General features: G+C 48.8%; 1 protein-coding gene across 1 annotated transcript; it reads right to left on the minus strand.

Annotated features, from left to right (window-relative positions):
- Positions 1–180: 180 nt before the first annotated feature.
- GSG1 (germ cell associated 1) lies at positions 181–16,016 on the minus strand. Its single transcript, XM_029206153.1, is given in 10 exon segments — positions 181–219; positions 222–358; positions 361–415; positions 417–525; positions 2,453–2,564; positions 3,439–3,591; positions 4,284–4,454; positions 4,741–4,809; positions 5,964–6,282; positions 15,969–16,016. Coding segments are annotated over 10 exon segments (1,212 nt in total).
- Positions 16,017–17,234: the final 1,218 nt, after the last annotated feature.

Below are 17,234 nucleotides of genomic sequence, written 5' to 3' on the forward strand. Positions count from 1 at the left end.
AGCTGTGACAGAAAAGGGAGCGAGGGCACCGGGCACATGCCCCCTGGACTTGGACTTTAAATACCCTTGTTCTTAACCTCTGAGAATCACGCTCAAGAAGCAGACTTTGGGTTAAGCACATGTTGATAACAAAGCAACACGTAAGGTAGGGCTCAGCCTGCTCTCCAAACCCACTAACTTCTAACACTGTTCTTCCTCTACAGATGACCCGGCCGCCTCTTCCTGAGGCTCCCAGCTGGTCCCGTGTTGAAATTCCTTGTGTGTAGCTCTGAGGAGAAGTCCACTCCTCCGGAGACGGAGCGGACGGTCTGATGGTGGTACTGGGGGTGGCTGGTCAAAGGCCCCTCGGGTGGGCTGTGCACGCCAGGTCCTGGAGGAAACATAGGTGGTGATGCAGTAGGCAGCTCGGGGGCTCCTCTGAAGCTCTTACTGTGCTTGCACTTGAACTCCAGCACCAGCCGGGTCTATGCGTTGAAGGTGGTGACAGCTGACGCCATGCAGCAGGTGAAGGAAACCCAGGCCGTGCTAGGGACAAATATACAAAAAAAAACTGGATTGTAAGACTCTGACTTCCTTACGGGTTTGAAAGAAAAATACCGGGATCCCTTCCCACTAGTCAGCTGGGCCGATGCCGCCTTAGGGATTTAAGGATCTCGTGGTGTTGCCTTCCACCACGTTGCAGGTAAAGAGCTGTGGGCAAGAGGACTGAATTTGGTCTGTCTTAGGGTAGGTTCTGAATGTTTCCTAGTAAAAGACAATGACTCGTATAGTGTTAAAGTCAGGCTAGGAGTTTAACGGATCCATTTTCACTGCACTGATTGGTGCTGTGTTCTTTTATACCTGGTGGCGTATTTTTCATGTTTGTGCATACACACACACACACACACACACACACACACACTCACTCACTCCCGCCCTGCCATACAATTTTTTGGACAGTTGTTTCCCAAGCTACAGTTACCCTTGTATAATCTCCAAGCTTCCATAGAGCTGTAGCTCAGCTGGACACAGTGGACACAGCCCGAGGCACTACATCCCTCCTTTCCCTGACACACATACTTCCTGCCAGATACCTCTTCCATCTTCCTTGGTTTCGCACCTAGCTGTCTTAGGGTCCACAAAGTTGAGCCTCTGAGAGGCATTCAGGAAACACTGACTACACATCTAGAGGTATTATTCTAGGCCGCTGTAGTGGAATTTGCCTACTATGGAAACGGTGTGGTTCTTGGCTTACGGGAGTTTGTAAAGGACGGAAGAGATGCTGGAGATGAAGAGAAGCTGGATGGATCCAACAAAGAGAAAAAGACACCAGGGAACTGTATCAAACACATTCCTAAAAACTGCGGAAGTCAAACCCCTAAGTCTTCCATGACCATGGGAAGCGCGGGACACCAGGAGTGGTGTAGGCTGTGTGTGTGGGTGTTTCACGAGGCCAAGTGATGCTTAGAGGCTACGCGCTGCTACTGCTGTTTCTCTCCGCTGCCTCTGACGGACTAGACTCAGGCTGAGGGCGCTTCTGGTGGGAGTTTCGAAGTCTGAGATCTGCAGTTGAAATGCCCAGAATGGCTTGAAAATGGACAAAAGATGAGAAACGGTGAGTCTGGAAAATGAGCTAAACTGATCGGGTGGCTGATGGAGAGATCAAAGGCCCCTGAATCCAACAGCACATATTACACCATGAGAAAAGGGGAGGAGATCCTGTGACGGACACATACAGGCTTCCATACGCCTCTTCAGCACGGACTGCCTTTCCAGCACTGTTAAGCGCTTAGCACTCAGCCCAGACGGTTCATGTAGGTCCAAGTCGGCACCTGTGCAGTGAATGGAGAGCGTTCCTCAAGGGAGAAGGTGAGGAACCCAAACAAAGGGGGTGTTTCCCTTGAATGTGTGTGTTTCATCATGGTTGCTGCTTCCCTCTTTTAAAGAGAAATCTAAACTAACTGAGCCCTTAGTTCTTTAAGGGTTAGAGAGAGACTGGTAGGGGAAGTTTCATTTCTAACACAGTTCGATGGAATAAGAATGGAAGCAGGAGAAGCCACTCTTCGTCCCAGGAGAAGAGTGAGCCATTCACAGGAATGGACTCCGATCCAGATTGCAAGGCTAATTCTTCATTTCTCTGTCTCCCAATACCTTGAATCATAAAATATATAAAACAGAGAGCATCATTTCCGTAAGCCATGCAAAATTAGTCTCATTTCCCAAGGGCGTCATACATATCGGGTGAAGAAGCACTTGTTACAGCTTTATCAGCAGAAAAAATAAGCCCGAGGAATCCACTCTGTACCTCCTCAGAAGGTGGGGGGGGGGGGAGAATGGGCGTGGCCTGCTGGTCCAGCCCTCTGAGTGACTAATGGACATCTGGGATGAGGGATGAAGAGAAGGCAGAAGGACGCAGAGCAAGCATCTACTTAAGATGGACCAGGGAATAAGAGAAAGGTGAAGGAGCATCTACTAAGAGGCCCAGCCATAATTCCAAGCATGGGGCCTCCAGTGTTCTGGACCCAAGTCGGCCGTTGCTTGGAAGACTTGTGACTACATCATATGGCCCACCATCCCCAGAAGGCCTACAGAGGAAACAGGAAGGCAGTTCCCTTAGAGACAGGCTGGCATTGCCATGTACAGGGAATACAGGTTGGGAGCAACCTCCTCATCTGGCATCAGGTACAACCTGTGTCGAGGCGTTCCATTACCCCGATGCCACCACGCTCCAGGGGGACTACTCTGCAGCGGGGGCTTCTCCTTGAAGGCGTGTTTGCAATCGCTTCCGCAGATGTTTGGTTTCAAGCTGTGGGAACATTTCTGAGTCGAGGCTGCACACAGGCTGCTGCTCCCTTTACTTCTTTCCCACCTGTACCCCCAGTATGGGCCCTGTCCTTTGTCTACACGCATCTCTCACTTTATCCAACAGAGTGTGGAAAAGCTGTGTGGATGTCACGACTCAAAAGTAAACCAGGGGCTTCCCTGGTGGCGCAGTGGTTGGGAGTCCGCCTGCCGATGCAGGGGACACGGGTTCGTGCCCCGGTCCGGGAAGATCCCACATGCCGCGGAGCGGCTGGGCCCTTGAGCCATGGCCGCTGAGCCTGCGCGTCCGGAGCCTGTGCTCCGCAACGGGAGAGGCCACAACAGTGGGAGGCCCGCGTACCGCAAAAAAAAAAAAAAAAAATTAACCAAAATGTATTGTACATAATGAGAAAACTTGCAAATAAAAAGAACCTAGAGAGAAATCATTTAGCAAAGGACAACATTTAGCAAAAGGTAACATTTCGCGTGTTATTTCAATTTAAAATTAAAGACGCCTGTGCTGTTATCTCCTGGCTCCATTCTTTAGACCGCCTTGGGGCTCCTTCTTCCCTTGGGACAGATACTCCAGCCTTCCGGCTAGTGCTTCAAAGGCAGCAGAGGACATCCACCCTCCTCTCCAGCTCTGGAGATGCTCACCTGACAAGACGGAGAAGATGGCGGTGAAGGTGCTCAGCTTGAGGCCACGGCCGCGGTTCCCCGTGAATAGCAAGTCCATCAGTAGGAGGAGGAAGCCGATGAGTTCAAGTCCGAGGTAGGCGAATCGGACTCCCAGTGATAGCCGTAGGATCTCTGTCAGAAACCAGAGGAAGAAGAACCCTCACCCTGACAGTTAACTAACTGAACCGGCGGTGAACAAATGCTGCCCATGAGAAGTGCAGAGCCTCGTTGCACCAGAGGAGGAGACAGAGCTGAAAGCAGCTGGGACAGCCCTTAGCCTGGGGCTCTTTGTTCTCACTCTGCTCAGTACCCAGTACATAGCCAAGTACACCTGATTGCCTGTAAAGACTCTTAGGGAGGTTTGAGAAGAAATCATCCAAGTTTCACCAAATCTTGCAGGGATATGACTTTGCTAGTTATCATTTTTGTTTCTCCTTTGTTTTAAAGTTTAATGTTGGAGCAATCCATTTTGTTTCCCTTCTTCCTCCCCCCATCCCGACCCCCGCCTTGCCCTCTTTGACTCCCTTCTTTCTATGTTACGATAAAATTATCGGGGGGGGGGAGGGGGGGAAAAACCCAAGCTTTCTACATCGTTACTTGGCAACTGGAGTAGGTTAGAGCTGTTGGTGGATTTCTATTTGTGGACTTTATTTGTCCCTGCTGTTCCTTTTTTGCATTCCTGCATATGAATGAGGGTCAGCCTAGCAGGAGTCTGTGTCACCCTGTGAGGCTCAGAAGAAGAGAAAAGCAAGAGATCACAGTACAGTTTAGATACTCAGAGGCCCAACTCAATGGCAACTAAGTTTGTTATCAAAGCTACATACTTGCCCCAAGCCCCAAGGGAAGGTGGGGGATGAAAGCCTTCTCCATCAACCGCTTCCCTCCAAATCGGAGAGAGGGGTGACATGGGTCTTGCAACGTGGCAAATTCCAGTAATCCTTTCTCACCTCTCTTGGTTGGTGGTGTGAGTTCAAGCAAACTTCGGCACCTCTCTCCTGAAACAGACAAGGTACAAGGCGATGAGGTGCTGCCTTGGATGAGGGATGCAGACTTTTCCCCAGTCCCATCCCAGGTACTGCTCCATTTGGTCCTACACAGGCCTGCCCCGCAGGTGGTAGGCAGGCAATAAATGTCTCTTTGGAAGCAGGGAAGGATGCATGGATGGATGAACAAAGTGGGCCAGAGTCATCCAAGATTAATTTCTCTCTCAAGTCCTGATAATGGAGAGTACACTTCCCTGAGTCACCCCGGGGAATGTCCCCAGCATTGGTTCACCAGCACCTTTTGCTCCTGCTGTACCACTGGGCTGCAGGGCTTTAAACTGTTTCCGGGAGTGGAGTTGGAGCAGTGCTAAGTGGCACAATAATAACTCAAGTATAAATGTAAATACACACGAATTATAATCCTGTCCCATCTCCTCTTCCCCTTAGCCTAAATCGGGAGAAGCAGCAGATTGCAAATTGTACACAGTTCTGGGCTTTAGAAAAGCTTCATGACCAGGGGAATCTTTGCATGCTTTGAGCAGGGAGGAGGGGATGTCCTCAACCCCACTGCTCCCCACCCGAGGACGACCCTTACCTAACGGGCTGGCACAGCGCCTGCTTTGCGAGTGTGAGACCCAGCGGCGTGAGACATGGGAGGGTCTGTCTGGGTCCAACTTCCACAATCTAGTTATTTTCTCTGGGCTTCAGTTCCCCTACCTTTTCTTTTCTTTCTTTTTTTTTTTTTTTGCGGTACACGGGCCTCTCACTGTTGTGGCCTCTCCCGCTGCGGAGCACAGGCTCCAGATGCGGAGGCTCGGCAGCCATGGCTCACGGGCCCAGCCGCTCCGCGGCATGTGGGACCCTCCCGGACCGGGGCACGAACCCGTGTCCCCTGCATCGGCAGGCAGACTCTCAACCACTGCGCCACCAGGGAAGGCCTCCCCTACCTTTTCAATTTTAGCAGTAACCAACACCCTTTTGGGGTCTTATTTAAAGGCGATCTACACTGATCCCTGCATCTCACAAATGAGAAAATCAAGGCCTGTAGGAATGAAGTTCTTCCTATAAGGTCACAGCTGGGCAGAGCCCCGGCTCTTTCTATGATATTCTCCTCGTTTTGTCTAGGCAACTCTAGCTCGCTGGGATGGAAATTCTCATAATGTTAAAAGTCTGCATGAGCACAGGGAACTCTACTTCACTTTGCTGTACGGTAGAAACTAACACAACATTGTAAAACCACTCTACCCCAATTAAAAAAAAAAAAGTCTGCATGAAACCCTTTAAGGGTAATGCTATTTGAAACCAGCGAGACTGGAGGTGAAACGCCAGATGGTTGGACTTTGGACCTTATTACGAGGGAGTCTGATGGGGAAGGGACAAAATGCAGAGTGGGGAGACCCCGAGGCGGAGGTGGGGCCCGGCAGGGGTGAGTGAGGGCTGTACAAAGAATCCCACTGATTCTTTGCCTGCGTGAGATCCCTGGTGGGGAAAAGATATCAGGTGGGTGGGGTGAGGGGCCACCTGGGTCTTCCACGATTTCCTCATAGGAGAGCCACATGCCACTCCCGAAGGCATGGAAGGTGAAGCGGTCATCCCCAGTCTCCCAGCTGTACTGCACCACCTCCAGAGATGATACATTTGTGCTGCTCCCATCCAAGGGCACCGGCACATCAAAGCACTTGGCTGGCAGACCTTTCCCGCACAGGGGCTTGGGCACCTTCTGTATGCCCACAAACCAGTAGTTGCTGAGCAGGGATGCGGTGGAAAGGCTGCGTGATAGCATGTTGAGGAAGGCAGATAGGCATGTCCATTGGTCAGACAAGGCCTTCGGGAGCTCCATCTGTAACAGACAAACACAAGAGCGGAGCCTGATTTCAGAGCCTCCTCGGAGATCAGTGCCCTCCCCTGCAGCTCCCTAAGCTCGAGCCACTTTCCTCCAACAAGATGGGCACAACGAGCCACTGGGAGTTTTCTCCAAGTAGCCGTGAGGAAGCTCGGGCTCCAGGAGTGGCCCAGAGTAGGCACCGTAGTGATGATGTTTATTTAAGCCGGACCTTATTATATTAAAACGCTTATTGGGGATAATCTGAATAAGCATCCGATAATAATGAGACTAAGCCACTGAGCTAGTATAGATCTGGTTGAGAAAAAGAATTGGGAGCTCTCCAAATGCCCCTGCCGGTAATTTTCGGCTTTGTCTTCCTTGAAAGGTAGCAGCACTGACTTGTGGAGGTATTTGTTATTGTGACAACGTAAGTTTTGGATGTCTTCCTCCCTGCATTAGATTCCTCTGAGAGGAGTAAAGGGGCATATATCCTATCAACGAATGTTAAAGTGGATCCTCCCTGGGGGAGCAGATAGAGGCACTGGGCCCTTGAGGATAAGAGGGCAGTGGACCAACTGGGATGTGGGGATGCTGCAACCTTTGGAGAGGAGAGGAAGCTATGGGTTCTCAGAGGGGTGGCGATATGGGTCCAGCTTCCATCCACTGCCCCCGAGATGACAGAATCTCAAATGCCAGGTGGCTGCGTGGTACCCATGGAGGCTGGACGCCGAGTGCTGTGACCTTGGAGACACGGGAGGGTGCCCTTGGTGGGTGGGGACAAGGAACGTGCAGGGGCGGCCCCACAGCCTGATGCAGCCGCAGTGCCTGACTCCCGGGGGTAACCCAGTGCATGGCTGCAGAATGACTGTGGCCCGGGTAGCTCTGGCTGGAGGCCCTGACCTCGTCATTTTTAGCCTAAGAGAAGAGAAGGGCGAGCTGAAAAAATCCACTATTAGATATTTCAGTGTTGGGGAGTGGTGGCTTGGAGCCAGATTTAAGCTGATTTAGAAAAAGAAAGAAATCTGACAGGTCTCAGATTTTGAGACGTTTGCATTACGAAGCAGTTTGTACTGTTATATTAATACATACTGAATGGAGAAGAAGCCCATACTTAGTTGCTGACAGACACTTCTTAAAGTAAACCATCTTGAGCTTTCTAGGCGATCGCTCATATCAGGATTAATCAGACCCAAATCTGCTTAGCTTAAGAGATGTAAATAAAACCATAGCTGAATGAAACAGGCCCATCTCCTCTCATCGTCTCCAGCTTAACATTTTCTACATTAAACAGGGAACTTTCTCTTAGAAGCATAACAGTTTGTTCTTCAGAATTTCCAGGCACTAAAACCGTGCATACCACAAAGTGCAGGTTTTCTTTTTTTTTTAATAGCAATAAGAAATATACCAGATTCTCATGTATATAAAAAGCCAGTAAGCAAAACGTATGATGAAACAGCTTCTGAAAAGCAATTTGCTAATATGATTTTTTTAAAGCACTCAACAAATTAACTCCATCAAGAATTTTCTGGGTGACCCTGCTGAGGACTCAAAAGCCATGGCATCTGGAAGGGGGATGATCTTATAAGATCATCAATAAGTCCCAAGACTCCAGATATGGGAGTCATTATGAGGCCCCTTTCTTCCTGCAAAAGAACGTTTTATTCTTGTTTTTAGTTATGAAAATCCTATTGGTTTTTGTCATTGTTCTGTTACTATGAGTTAGTTATTCTTTCTTTTTTTGTATCCATTGCTTGACTAGGAAATAGACTTCAAGGTGAGACATCTTCCTCAATCATCCAGCATAAAGGTAGAACTAAGGGTTTATGCAAGTCTACATTTTTGACAACTTTATTTTCAATCACTTACGGCTTGGAGATTTATCTACTATCACATCACATCAGATGTTAATTCTACCCTCAATCCATTTCAGATCACATATATTTGTAAGTTACTCTTCAGGTTGTTCCGAAATAAGAATAATGAACCCCTCGCCACAGTACAACCACTCTGTAGCAGCACTAAGCTGACAACCAAATGAAGAAATTGAGATACAGAGGATGAAGAAGAGCTTAGAATGAAGCCCAAAGAGGTTGTTTCCAGGAGCGTCCACCAAGGAGCCTCATTTAAGAATTATCTTGATCATCGAATGAGAATCCATTCAAAAGGCTTTTCAAGAATTGTCTTCAACACCCACAGTGCCATGCCCTTCATCACATATTTTATTCCTCCCCCCAAAATATGCCTTTTCTCACTAGGATCCAGATACTTTTTGAATTGGAAGAACAATCTAATTTGGCGACGGTTTCCTTAAGGGGATCATGGAGAAGTAGCAGCTAGAAGACAAGTTCTGTCTTTGCATGTACTGATAAGCCCCAAGCCAAGGGGACTCTTTAGTCTCTAGAAAAGGGACAGAGTGTGGCTTCCCTGCTCAGATCTACTAGGAAGTACATAGATGTGAAAATGTCAGTAATTCTTCCACTGACATAGGTTAACAGAAAACACTCAGATTTAACTTAGGCTAGTACGGAGAGCAAATTGATGAGACTGGCACATCTCTTAAAAGAATCAGGTGCAAAACAGCTATGGAATCTATGTTCTGAGTAATAAGAGAGGGAAGCTGGTTACCTTGGCCATGGTCAGCATCTTGTGGTTTGTCCAGAAGGACTGCAGGTGTCATCTGTGCTCCAAATCCCTTTGGTTTAGTGTTGAAAGAAGGAAAACTCCCTTTCCACCCTCCTCCCTCCCCCTCCCACACCCCTCCCCTCTATCTCATAGTTTTTGGAGTACCTCCTGATTAAATGCTGCTTGCAGGGAACTTGGGCATTTAATAATTGCCAATGCAATCATGACCCAGCTGTTCTGGGAGATTACACAGGAGAGCTTGCCAGTGGGGATCTGGGATTCAGCATAAGAAGCAAGGACCTGGACCTCTGCATGTGCAGAGGGAAATTTCTTTAAAGAGTACCTGATCACTGAGTTTCCATCTCACTGCCATTCCCTAGGTAACTAGTGTGAATGGACTGGTCTTGATTTTATGGCAGACAAAATATTCCAGAGTCACCATTACTACAAAAGCTCCCATTCCCTTGTGTTGGGTTTTCCATCCCTTTAATAAGCTCTATGACCTGCAGTGTCAGGGCCTCATGGAGCCATGGGTATGAAAAGGCTTTCTGGTGTCGTGGGTGGTCTCCACTGTCCAGTTAGCGATATTAGTAAGGATTATTACAACATCCTGAGACCGTCAGAGTGTTAGGTAGGGTTGGGGGTGAGGATGCAGTTGGAGGAGGGTTGGAGAGAAATAAATCCCAGGGTCAGCAATGCTACAGCTATCTATCATTTCTCTCCCAATCTTTGGGCAAAGGGATAAAATTTTTTAGCTTTTAAAAAATGATTTCTAAAACTTAAAAAAATAAAAACAAAGATACTCTTTCTTCTTGGAATGTCTTCTCTTTTACCTGGTGATCTGCTTCTCATCAAGATTAATAAAAGTCACTCATTCTTTGAAAATGTTGCTTCCTAAGAACAGTTCCCTTTTCTTTGTCCATGTCACACTCTACCCCTCCCATGACGTTTTCTATATTCCATTCTGATTGTTTGCCTTGATTGTAAAGTCTTCAAAGTCTGCTGCTTGTTCAAGAGCAGTAGGTCTCAATTCTGAGCATCAGAACATCTTTGCAACTTTGGAAGATATGCAGATTCCTGGGCTCCATGCTGAGCGGCCGTCGTGGTTCTGGGGTGAGGCCCAGGAAGCTGTAATTTTAGAAGGATTTTGGTACCCAACCAGGGATGGACTCCTGGTTTCCGGTTCTGCATGTGAGGACCTTGGGAGCCGCCCCTCTGACCAAAAAACAAGTAAAAAGCTGAACAGACTGAAAACTATATAGCCAGGGGATTAATGTACCATAAAATCACACCTCTTTGATTCACTTTGGGTTGACGTTTAATGAAAGCCTCTCTACCCTGCCCTGCCCTTCTGCCACCTCATCCAGATTTGCCACCAACCAAGTCATGGTCTTCCCATCCTATGTTTGTGCAGCTGGTTTAGGGAATCAAAGGCAGGCTTCCCTCGGGGCATTTGAATTGGTCCACACTCCAGCCAAATGAGTCTGTCACCGGGTATGTTCTCTACTCTTAACAGCACGTTTTACACATGTACTTCTGTCCAGGCGTGATGTCTGTATCACCTAAATGGCCCTTTCTGCACGGTGACAGAACTCCCTCTCCTTTGGGGGAAGGGAGCAGGGATGCCTGTGGTCACTTTTTACCCCTGAATTGGCTGTTGATCTGTAGGCTGCAGTTTTCATCTCAACGCTGGGTGGCGCTGTCTCCCCATATTTTCCCTCTTCGGACACAACCTTCCCCCCCACCCAGTTGGCAAAGCTGGGTGGAGGTGGCTGCCCGCTGGGCAGGCTGGGGCTCTTGCTCTTTGTTCTTCCCTTGGCCTCCCCACACACGAATCTATAGAAGCCGTACGTCAGCCTTCTGGAATTCAGAGCTCAGAACGAACTCTGGGGCCATCCAGCTGCTCCCTTGAGGACATCTTGTAAGACTGTGTGCTGTGGCACATTTTTCTGGTGGCCAGTTTTAGTTTTCAGTAACTCAATAGGTCCTCATATACTTCCCATGGGAAATACAGCTCCGCAGTAACAGAAAACACAGTTAGCCAATGTTTCCTGATGAGTTTTGCTCACATTTTTCTCTACTTAATCGTATCCTCATTCCCTTTCCACCCCAGAACAGTGAGCAATTCTTTTCCCTTCGCTCTGCTTCCACCCTTCAAATACTTGGAGACACTTCTCATATCCCGCTTGAGTCACCGTTTGGCACAGTGCTCTTTGGGTTTTTATTGCCTCTGCTCATAAACCGTGCCCTCTGTGTCTTAATAGCCCGAAGTGTGCCTTCTCCAGGGAAAAGGGGATGGGAGTGGCAGAGTCTCAGGTGGGTCACATGAGGAGGTCTAGAGGTGGATTTCGAGAGTGTAGCTGATGCAACTTCAGCTTTGTGGTCCCCCACTTACTCAGGCCCCTTCCAAGATGCTGTTACCTAATTTGTACTTGTCATTTTGTGTTCTTTTTCTTAAAGAGGGCCTCTCGAATTATTTTAGCCCTTCCCAAAGCCTGAATCTACCCCTTAGGAGGCTGTGCATTTAGTGTGTGTGCTTGGCTGGCTGCCTCCTAGCTGTGCTCAGTGCTGAGACCACCCCCCTTCCCTCCCCAAGGACCCTGGGCCACGAGGTCTAATTTCCTCTTTTTGACAAAACATGAATTTCTCTGCCTGGCCACAAAAATCAGAGCCCAGCATCCTACTCACTTCCTTTCATTGTAATTTGGGCATGTTAATATATTTTTTTTCTTCTCTTTCTTCTCTTAGAACAGAAAAAGTAATCACTAGTCAATGCCACATAAATATAATTTGGTTAGGCTCAGAAGCTCATGATTCAAGACAGACGAGAAGATTCCACATCTCAAAACAATATTGAAGGGCTTCCCTGGTGGCGCAGTGGTTGAGAGTCCGCCGGCCGATGCAGAGGACACGGATTCGTGCCCCGGTCCGGGAAGATCCCACATGCCGCGGGGCGGCTGGGCCCGTGAGCCATGGCCGCTGAGCCTGCGTGTCCGGAGCCTGTGCTCCGCAACGGGAGAGGCCACAACAGTGAGAGGCCCGCGTACCGCAAAAAAACAAAAAACAAAACAAAAAAAAAAATATTGAACTTTTGTGTGCTGGACTTTTACCATCTCAGGATTGACCTCACAGGGATGTATGTGCAACTGAACATTTATGACATCACAAAGCCAAGGGCTGGGACTAACCTAGTCTTGCTAAGTTCTTAAGTTACCACGCCCTGCACTGTGGAAAACCACATTTACTAGGTATGAATGAAGAGAAACTGGTCTTGGGACACCCACATTTACTTTGTAAACAGGAATTCAGTTTGCTTTGTGACTACGCTGAAGATTACAAGTGATTAAAACAATGCGTAAGAATGCTGAGATGCTGAGCAGTGGAAGATTGTATAGCATACCACTTCCCTCAGGTCCAAGCCTGGGGCTACAGGATCCCCATTTTTTTTTAATATATCCATTCTGGCATTTTGTCCCAAGAGAGGTTTGTTTGGGACAGATAGTAGTATCTCTGTCCTTCTCCCAGGTGCCAGATTTCTGACCCAGTTCCTGTTAACTAACTCCTTTCTGTTACTCAGTAGACAAAAGGCTGGAATGGAGAGTAAGTAAATGTTTCTCGGTTGTCACTGGCTCTGATCTACACCACCCTATTCTCTGCTCCTGCGCGTGTTCTACTGTGTGCCTCTCTCATGTAACTCATCATATGGTTTACTTGGCTGTTCTGCCCACTTGGCTAAGTTTCTAGATACAGTAGCAACTATGCTTTGCTCATTGTTGATCCTCAGAGCCTAGCCCTAACAGCCACAAATGGATGGAATGAATGAATGAAGTGTGAAATGGAAACCAGGCTCATGAATACAATTAGAATACAATTAGGAAGACTATGGGTGAAGATAAGATAATGAAGAAAAGTGTTCAAACAGCCTTCTATTGTAGAGGAAACACGAATCCTCCTGCTTCACATACAGAAGAGCAGTGTCCACAGGTCCACAGAAACACCCTATGCCTTTCTATACAGATGCACCCAGCGTTTCATCACACAGACCCTCTGCCAATACATTTCCTCCCACCTGTGGAAACACTCCTGCTGTTTGACCAGCCAAGCCCAGAAAACAGCAGTGACCTCATGAACCAGTATTACCTTCAGTTCACAGACACCAGGGTACAATCAGATTGCTCACAAGCCAGTGACAGATTGGAAATGTTATGTCCTTTCCCAAGCTCGGTGATTCCCCACTGATTGGAGCCCTTTCGGCTGACATGTCTTGAACCGTCCGAGCTTTCGAAGCTCTAAATTACAATTTTTACTTCAATGCCTGACATGTGACTCATTTATTAACGAAGATAAAGACGGTTCACACAGGACATTTTTGATATCTGCCTCCCAGCCCTAAAGGGAAGACTGATGCCACTAAAATGCCCATGCCGAGTATCCAAAATACTAACACCACTCTAGGACACTGAGCTCTGGGATTTCCTAGCGTCAGGTTAATTCTCATGTAACCATGCTTTATGTCCACATGACCCTAGGGGCTCACAGAATAAAAAACGACTCCTGTCTTCCTAACATGGGTCCCGGAGTTTTGGGAACACCTACTTCTGTGCAGTGGGAAGGCCCAAAGAAAAGCATCTGGGGGCCTCTCCTCTCTGTGTCTTTTCCCTTTCCGCTTTTTAATGGAATTGTTTGAGGGCTTTTGCTAATGCAGTCATTTCCAGGAGAGGAAGCCGCCGTTCTTCCATGCCGCAAGCAGCTGGAGTGAATCAGGGGGGCAGCCCATCTGCACATCCTGTGGGGCAATCGTTCACGCTGGGGTGACAGAGCCCTCGTGGCCTGCTTGGGGCGGGGGTGAGGGTGGTGGTGGGGGGGTGGGTCTCGGGGACCGACGGGTGGGGCGGGGGTCTAACGCGAGAGGCCTCTCGAGGGGTGCTTAGGGCGCGGCCCCGGGCTGACAGCACTGGGCTGCCCCGTTTCCATCCCGCGTGCGCCTCCCTCGTCCCTTTCTCTCCTGCCCTCTCTTTGTCCCCCTGGCAGCCGCGAGGCCCGAGCGTAGGCTAGTCACCGCCGCCACCCCGGAGCCCCCTCCCTCCCAGAGTAACACCCCAGCCCAAGGTTTACTACGCCTCCCGGTCGCCTAGCAGCGGGCGCGCGTTGCCATGGCGACGCGCGGGCGCGTGCTTTGAATTGTTTGGCTAGGCTCCGCCCAGCGGCCGAGCCCCGGAAGGTCCCGAGCGGGTGGGGCGCCCCGCCAGGGCCCTTCGGGCTCTCCATCTTCCTGCGGGGACGGGAGCGGCGTCCCGGGGTCCCTCCCAGGCGGGGCGGGCGGAGGGAGTGCGGAGACCCTGCCCATCCCCTGAATTCCGAACGCAGTCTGGTGGGCCGAGGGTCGGGAGGAGCCGGGTGCCGTGGAATCCAGAGTCAAGGCTTTCCCCGCCCCCTGCCCTTCCCCTGAACTTACTCTCCCGGCTCCAGTTAAGCAGGAAGGCCGTGCCTTTGCCTCATTTCGTGGGTCCAAGAGGCTGAACTTCGGGGCCACGAGCCCTCAGCAGATCAGAGTTCTAGTCACTGCTCCACCCACGACCCCAGGACGGGGCTAAAGATTTTGGCCAAGTTCTCTAATCTCCCCGAGCGACTGTTTTCTCAGAGGCGAATTAGAAAGAGTTTGACCTTCACGGTTCTGCTGTGAAGATCAAAAGCGGTGGAGTGAACGTGGAAAGGAAGAGGAAGGACCCCGTCCGTGTCCTGGACGGCTTACCAGTCCCTCCACAGACGTTTAATCTTCACAACCAGCCCGAAGGAGAGGCGGCTGCTCCGTTCTAGACGCGAGTCAGATTCCCAGAGTCTGACTTGCTCAAGGCCACACCGCCCGTAAATATTGGAAACGTCCTGAGCCATGGCCTGGCCGCCCTGCAGCAAAGGGGAGGCCCAGTCACCTTAACCATCGCCCAGATTGAGGCCCAGTTATGAGAACGCACACAGAATGAGGCGATGGATTGCGTACTTTAAACTTCGCGGATTTATACCGATAAACAGACTCTCCCATATTTCCTCTGTATCTCTCCTCATAAACCAACAAAATGTTTTTTCACTGTGGCTGGCTTTCCTGTCCTATGCCTATCCACTTCTGAGGGTTCTCTTATTTGTGATCTATTCACTTAGGGAGCTTCTGAACCAGGCAAGCGGACTGAGCCCACCATGAGCTCTTCCCCGCGGCCCCAGAAGGGTCTCTTTCCTAGAACCAGTCCTATCCTTTCTTCTGAGATCCCTAAATTCCAGACCTTGAACAGCACACCACATTGCTCTGTGTGTTTTATTTCTCTGGCTAATTGTAAGCTTCATTTTTCTTTCCTGAGAAAGGCAGGATATAGGAGAATGAACGTTGCCTTTTTTTTTTTTAGTAACCCTGAGAGCTGCAATTTGGTAGTTCCCAACTTTCTCAAAATGGGAGGCAAGTCCCTTCCAGATGTGGATTCTACCCTAAACAAGCCAAGACATCTTTGCTGGCTGTGAGTGTCTTTCTGGGTCTGGAAGCATCTCTGCAGGTTCTTTGAGACCAGAAAGAACCTGAGGTCATGCTGTCCTCCTTAGTTCCAGCAGATTTCCAATCAGAGCTGGCTTTCAGTGGGACCATGCGGTGCCTCATCGTCTCTTTCTGTTCACTAGAGTGATGCACATCTTTATCGCTGCCATGGTCGTTGGGCCTTCTACTGGGGACCAGATTTTGTAACAGGAATCATACAGATGGAGAGGAAAAAAGAAGAGCTAGAAGACGCTAAGCTGCCCTGGGAGCAGAGAGGGAAAGTATGATAAGAGTCAAAGGAGGAAGAAATGGAAGTTTTAATAGAAGATGATGAGAAGACAAGAGGCCAAGGTAGGGACATCACCAGGTTTATCAATAAAAACTGGGCTTGAGTAACAAATTTTTACTGCATTTCGGATAATCCTACCACGTGTTCTCAAGCTCCTTACCCTGAGCGTGTGAAATAAATTGATGAATTTGTATAATTACCAATATTACCAATCCAACATTAAGAGTACTATACATGAGATAGTCCTGAGATTTCAGAATTCGAGGTACCTACCTTCTGGGTGAGACAAACATTTTGAGTCAGCTGAGAGGAATTGCTCATTCACTTTTGAAGTTCTGAGGCAAAGGGGTTTCAGTGTTTCTTCTGCTCTGTTTTAATCGGTTGCATGGGATGAGTATGGAGTTGAAGATGAATCAAGGCCCCTCTTGCCAGCAGAGGGGTCAGGTGGTGTGAGGTGGGCTGGAGATGATGAAGAGGATATCCTGCGGCCAGGACACCCATGTGTCCTGGCAGCCTCCTGGCAGCACACAGAGGAGGCTGCCTCTGTGACATCACAGTGGCAGCAGGGGTGTCCCTGCTGCTCCCTCTGCCTCATCCCCCCACTCTCAGAAGGACTGGGGCCACTCTGGGGTTACCTATCAGAGGCCTGGGTGTCTTCTCTGTCACCTGGATCAGTGCTTTGATTACTATGCATAAGAATCACCTGGGCATCTTAGTAAACGATCAGATTCTGAAGGTTGGGGATGGCTCCCACGTGAAAGTGACCAGACCACATGGGGCTGTAAGACCCTAGACCAGTGCTGACAAAGAGAAATGAGATATGACATAACTAAAAATTTTCTAGTAGCCACATTAAAAAAAGTAAAATGGACACACACCCTGCAATACAACAATGATATCTTATGCGGTGCTGTCGTCAAAGTCAAATGCAGCCCTCCCCCAAACGACAAAGTTGGGTTCAATGGAAAAATAATTTACACTGTTTCCATTTTTATTTATTTATTTATATTTATTTATTTACTATTTTTGGCCGCACCTTGCGGCATGCAAGATTTAGTTCCCCGACCAAGGATTGAACCCATCCCCCCTGCACTGGAAGCTCGGAGTCTTAACCACTGGACCGCCAGGGCAATCCTGCTTCCATTTTTAAAATTTAAATTAAAATGAAATAAAATTAGAAATCCAGTGCCTCAGTTGCACTCCGCCGAGGACTCTGAGGACTGCGTATCTGCATGTGGCTTAACAGGGCTACTGGACAGCTCAGCTCTAGACCATTCCCAGAAAAGATAGTGATGTACAGAAATTAGCACTCTAAAGGACTAGTATCTGGAAACTAGTAGATGTTCACTAATATTATTTTAATAAGTACATAATGAGGATTTGGGGGCTGTTAACACTGAGACGTAACTCTGAGGCTTGAAGAGAGTTTTCCAGCCAAGGGTCTGGCTGGGGACTTTCTGCCCTGTGAAGTGTCACGCTCAGTCCACCTCTGAGCTTTTACTTGGGTGCTCCTCACTGGGACTCCTTTTTCTTCCTTGT

Source organism: Monodon monoceros, unplaced genomic scaffold, assembly GCF_005190385.1.
Source record: "Monodon monoceros isolate NGI ecotype Baffin Bay Population unplaced genomic scaffold, NGI_Narwhal_1 Super_Scaffold_6, whole genome shotgun sequence".
Lineage (NCBI taxonomy): Eukaryota > Metazoa > Chordata > Mammalia > Artiodactyla > Monodontidae > Monodon > Monodon monoceros.